Genomic DNA, 4,786 nt, shown 5'->3' with positions numbered 1-4,786 from the left:
CAGGAATGGACAAATTACGTGGCGATTGAGAATTTTATAAGAAAGAACTCGTTACGTTTCGGAAAGAACACTCGCAAGGTCCTGCATTGATTTAAAGGAAGGAAAATCAGGGTAAGTGAAGTAAATATAAAAAATAATCGAATTTAAAAAAAAAAATGTTTATTTTTTGTTTGGTTTTTTATTTTTTTTAATTTTTTAATTGTGTGTCAACTCCGCTGTATGAGAGCATCTGTACTATGTGTAGAACTGTAAAATGCGTATTTATGTTGATAAAAATGTTCATTTTCCCTAAATTTTAATTATAAATTTATTTAAAGACGATAAATAAATAAATTATTTTTTAGACTCAAGGCCAAACTTAAATTAAGAAGTTAAAGAGAAAAACAAGTATGAAAACCCAAGACATTTTCGGGTTTCTCAATTAAACTATTTAGTCCTTAAATATTTGAAACACATCTTTGCTATTTTAGCTTCAATACAATGATATTCTCTAGAGCTACTGATAAACTACACTTAATTTTCTTCTGTGTGAATAAGTAAAGAAACTATTTAGATTCTGGGTCTAGAATCTAGACCAATCTGAATTAATAACTCAATGAATAATTGAATTTTTTTCTAAACTATTTTAGGGCTTAAATATTTTATATAAATCTTTATTTTTTAGCAAGATAATTGAGTAAATTTGGTTAAAATAATATAGGACCCCAGCCCTAGCCCTAGCGCTAAAATTAAACAAAACTCTAAGACTAATGTAAATATAGAAAACAAAATCTTGAAAAATATTCTAAATAGTCGATTAATTTGGAGTTTTTAGGTGTTTTATTTCAAGTAAAATTTCTGGATTCGGTAAAAATACCGATTTTGTTGGATAAAAATCCGTTTTCAATGACATTTTTCGTTTCCATTTAATTCTGAAGGGGATTTTGGTTCAGAGAAAAATATAACACTATCTAACTCATCTCAGTCACGTTGTAATCCTCCTTCAACGGGCCATAGATCTATTGAATAACACATCACATCTTCGCAGATTTACAATCTGTTGTTTGAGACAGAGTCTTTGGCAACTACTTTACCTTATCCATTGTTTGCCTGTAAATTGCAGGCTGTAAAACTCTTACTATTAACAAGTAAATAAAGCATATCGTTCCTATTACTCTCCAATAGCATCAGTGATCTAGAACTTCTCATGATAATTTTCAGTCACTGACCACCTCCAATTGTAATCCGCGCCTGAATCATGTAACCGTGTTACATTTGGGAGAATGTTGGATCCATTTTCAACATATTATATAGCTTTCAATTTGCACCGATTTTAACATCTTGGAGTTGAAAAATTAATTAAAATATAAACCAGGGTTTAATAGTCAAACTTATATTGAGCAGATTGCAAACATAAACAATGGACGTGAAACTATGGACCATCATGCTGCTGGTATTTGTCTTGTACGCTAATACTGAGCAAAAAAATATTTTCATCTCTATATTAGTCAATATTTTGTTAGATAAAGCTGTAGAATTCTTGTGTTAGCACTTATTTTTTTATGCCTAACAGTTTAACAAGAGAAGCGCATGGTATGTGCATAATTATTGTTTTTTTTTGTCCAAATAAATGCGCTTCCCATTGTCCCATAGGCGAGGATCCTTTATGCAAATATAAATAGATGCTATCAGCTTTAGCTTAATAACAACAATTGATTGGAGCAATTGGCTTGTGTTGGGATTTTCCACTGTGTACCATCTGAATGCGAAAATAAAAAAAAATACTACATGAATATATGGTTTTCGGACCCACAACACACACAAACATAAAGATTCAAACTTGTGAATAAAGTATAGTTTTAGTAGTATATAAATAGAATTATACACACACAATTAATATGTCTGAGGCTGAGGTATGTTTATTCTGTAGTCTGTGAACCATCTGTTGTGTAAAAATATAATAGATACACTTAACAAAATGCAACACAAAACATTGGTAAACCTTGTATAAATTATATAAATTATAGTTTTGGTAACATTCTTATCTTTCAAATATTTATTACCTTCAGCATTAGCAAACATTTTAAACTTAATAATTATTTCTGTGAGTTTCTAATATTTGCGATTTTTCATATCAAGCTTGACTATTTGTTAATAGGGAGAAGTTGTAATTCCGTTGCATTTCGTGGGTTCTATTGTGACGATGGCGAAGAATGTGTCTGGGATGACTATTTTTGTGATACTGAAGCAAATGATTGTGACGACAATAGCGATGAAGCAAATTGTCGTAAGTTTTAATGTATAATATAAAACGTATTTCGTATATAATATTAGCTATTTATATTAAATAAATTGCAGAAAAAAGGTTGATATCCTGATTTAACAGACCATTCAAGTTAAAAATATCTCAATAATAATCAATTTACACAATATATGAAACTAGACTGTCTTCTGTTTGATTTTTTAGTCCACAACTGAGCGGTTAGACCTAACATTATAAAATAATATTAATATCATTAGCAAATACACACTTTAAAAATTTCTTTTTTCTTTTATCTTTTACTTTTGTTTTTATTGACAGCAACTGACTGTAGTCACGGTAACCAGTTTAAGTGCGAAAATGGCCAAAAATGTATCGCACGTTACCGTGTGTGTAATGATGAGATAGATTGTGATGACGGGAGTGACGAAAGCATATGCAGAGTGGGAGTTCCGTTCGGTTATCACAAACCAGCAAAAGTAACTGTATTAATTTCTGTATAAAGTTATTAGGGCATCTGCTTAAATTAAATCCACATTTCAGCTTTTACTAAAGTTCACTTTGTAAAAAATGAAAAGATTAAACAAAGCATGTGATTTTGCACATTGTTATCTCTAGTGTGGACTTTGAATTTTTTTTCAGGCTCAGCTTTTTGTGTCTGACGTTCCTATCTATTGGTCCGATGACTGAGACTTCATGCTATGTATAGGCCTATGCTAGTCACATCGCAACAATCAGGATATTATTACTCTATTTCTTGGCTGGCAAATAAAACAAAATTCCACAAAAATAGTTTTGTTGTTTGATATAGTTTCTGGTAGTGAAAAATGGGTGAGGGGGTGGAGGGTGGAAAGGAAGTTGGAGTTTATTTTAATAGTAACTCTTCTGACATTGCTCTGGGGATTAGTTTAAAAATTCATTTCTTTTTTGTGGAAAAAGTTGTTATAGATCTCTTTACACGACTTACAGGCAAATTATAAAATGTGTACTGAAGTATACAATGTATAGCTTTGTATTGGGAAGATTATTAATTAATATAGTATAGTGTATCAATTTTCATGGTAAAAACCACCCCTTTCAGATTCAAAGATTCATAGGGCAGATGGAGTAAATTTTATATTTCTTGACTTCGGAATATGAAGGGACGGTGTCGTCAGCATTACTGCCAACGGTCTATACTTTTCCAACTTTCCCTCACAACGTAACTTCACAGATTTATTGACCATCCAAAAAAAAACTCCAAGCTCTCCCCACTTGTCTAATTAACAAATAACTTATAAATAGGGATACATTCTATCGCTGCCTTATTATTTCACGTTAAGTGTTAAATAGATTTGTTTCCAAGAAACTACGATTTTTTACAATAGTAAAACTTACTTCTGAGAGAAAAAGTTGTGTAACTAATATTTTAAAATTAGGAGCCGTGTCTAGCAGGGAAAAAGATTTTACAAACTGGTTTGACCTTCTAAACATAGGCAAGCACAGAGAGACATAACGGGACATACAAGTAAAAGCACCGCGGAAATGGGTTAGCATGGGTTGTCACGTCGATGTAATGGAAGATATTATGTACGTCTCCTTGAAACAGACAAAAAAGTGCAACGCTCAAAGCATTCGCGTCAAGCCACAAGACACAGATTTGTTTTATTTATTTGTTTTTATCTAAAATTACAGTACACATCAATTGATTACAATATCCATGCAACCTATAATACATTTTACTTCAATATATAAGACAATATATGGCAACGGACAAACCAACTGCCAGTTGAAGTAGAGATCCTCCAGAGAAAATGGAAATGGATTGGCCACACAATCAGGAAGCCTGTATCCAGCATAACAAGACAGGCCCTCACCTGGAATCCACAAGGCAGGAGGAAGAGAGGCAGACCAAGAAAGACCTGGAGACGTGACCTGGAAGAAGACACCAAGAAGATTGGATACACCTGGGGACAGTTGGAGAGACTAGCCCTGGACAGAGACGTCTGGGAAAGCTCTTGTCAGCGGCCTATGTCCCAGTAGGGACGACAGGCAAACATGATGAACATGATGATATAAGACATTCTTACATACATATTTTTATATTAAGAAGTGTGAAAAGTGCATTTTTGTTGTCCTATAAAATTGTTTATTCTATCTAAAGAAGTACATTATTTATAGAATCGTTTTTAAAAAATCCAGCAACGGTGATTTATGATTACAAATACATGCAACTAAGTAAGAATTTTTATTTAATTAATAATAAACTATAAGTTTAACTGTACTACAATACAAAACAAACACATAAAGTCCCAGGGAAGCCTACTTTTTAACTTTGTAACATTGACTCGAATAACAAAAAATGAAATAGGAGACATCTTTAACTATTCTTGTGCAGCAGTAACCATGCACGATGCGTTATCTTTCATTAAACTATAATTCTGAAATCGAATTACCTGTTTCACTTAATTTCAATTTAACTTTGATCATTGAAATTTATGCTGATTGAAAGTCTTACACATGTAGAGGCGTACTTAAGAAGTAATAATATATCTCTCACTTGCGTAC

General features: G+C 32.1%; 1 protein-coding gene across 1 annotated transcript; it reads left to right on the top strand.

Moving 5' to 3' along the window:
* LOC131926857 (low-density lipoprotein receptor-like) lies at positions 1 to 3,012 on the top strand. The gene is made up of 5 exons (XM_059282494.1): positions 1 to 111; positions 1,384 to 1,466; positions 2,138 to 2,266; positions 2,561 to 2,718; positions 2,882 to 3,012. The coding sequence occupies exons 2-5, from the start codon at positions 1,400 to 1,402 to the stop codon at positions 2,927 to 2,929; spliced, it is 402 nt and encodes a 133-aa protein (XP_059138477.1). The 5' UTR covers positions 1 to 111; positions 1,384 to 1,399; the 3' UTR covers positions 2,930 to 3,012.
* The last annotated feature ends 1,774 nt before the right edge of the window (positions 3,013 to 4,786 follow it).

This window comes from Physella acuta, unplaced genomic scaffold (assembly GCF_028476545.2).
Source record: "Physella acuta isolate Inbredline_101_S28 unplaced genomic scaffold, ASM2847654v3 ptg000087l, whole genome shotgun sequence".
NCBI lineage: Eukaryota > Metazoa > Mollusca > Gastropoda > Physidae > Physella > Physella acuta.
Note: the sequence above shows the minus strand (reverse complement) of the source record. Positions and strands in the feature narration are given on the sequence as shown.

What these genes read in the sequence shown, in the direction of transcription:
- LOC131926857 (XM_059282494.1), top strand. Translation starts at nt 1,400, where the DNA reads ATGGACGTGAAACTATGGACCATCATGCTGCTGGTATTTGTCTTGTAC. An exon ending in CGCTAATACTGAGCAAAAAA is followed by an intron (nt 1,467 to 2,137) that starts ATATTTTCATCT and finishes ATTTGTTAATAG; the next exon opens with GGAGAAGTTGTAATTCCGTT. An exon ending in GTTATCACAAACCAGCAAAA is followed by an intron (nt 2,719 to 2,881) that starts GTAACTGTATTA and finishes ATTTTTTTTCAG; the next exon opens with GCTCAGCTTTTTGTGTCTGA.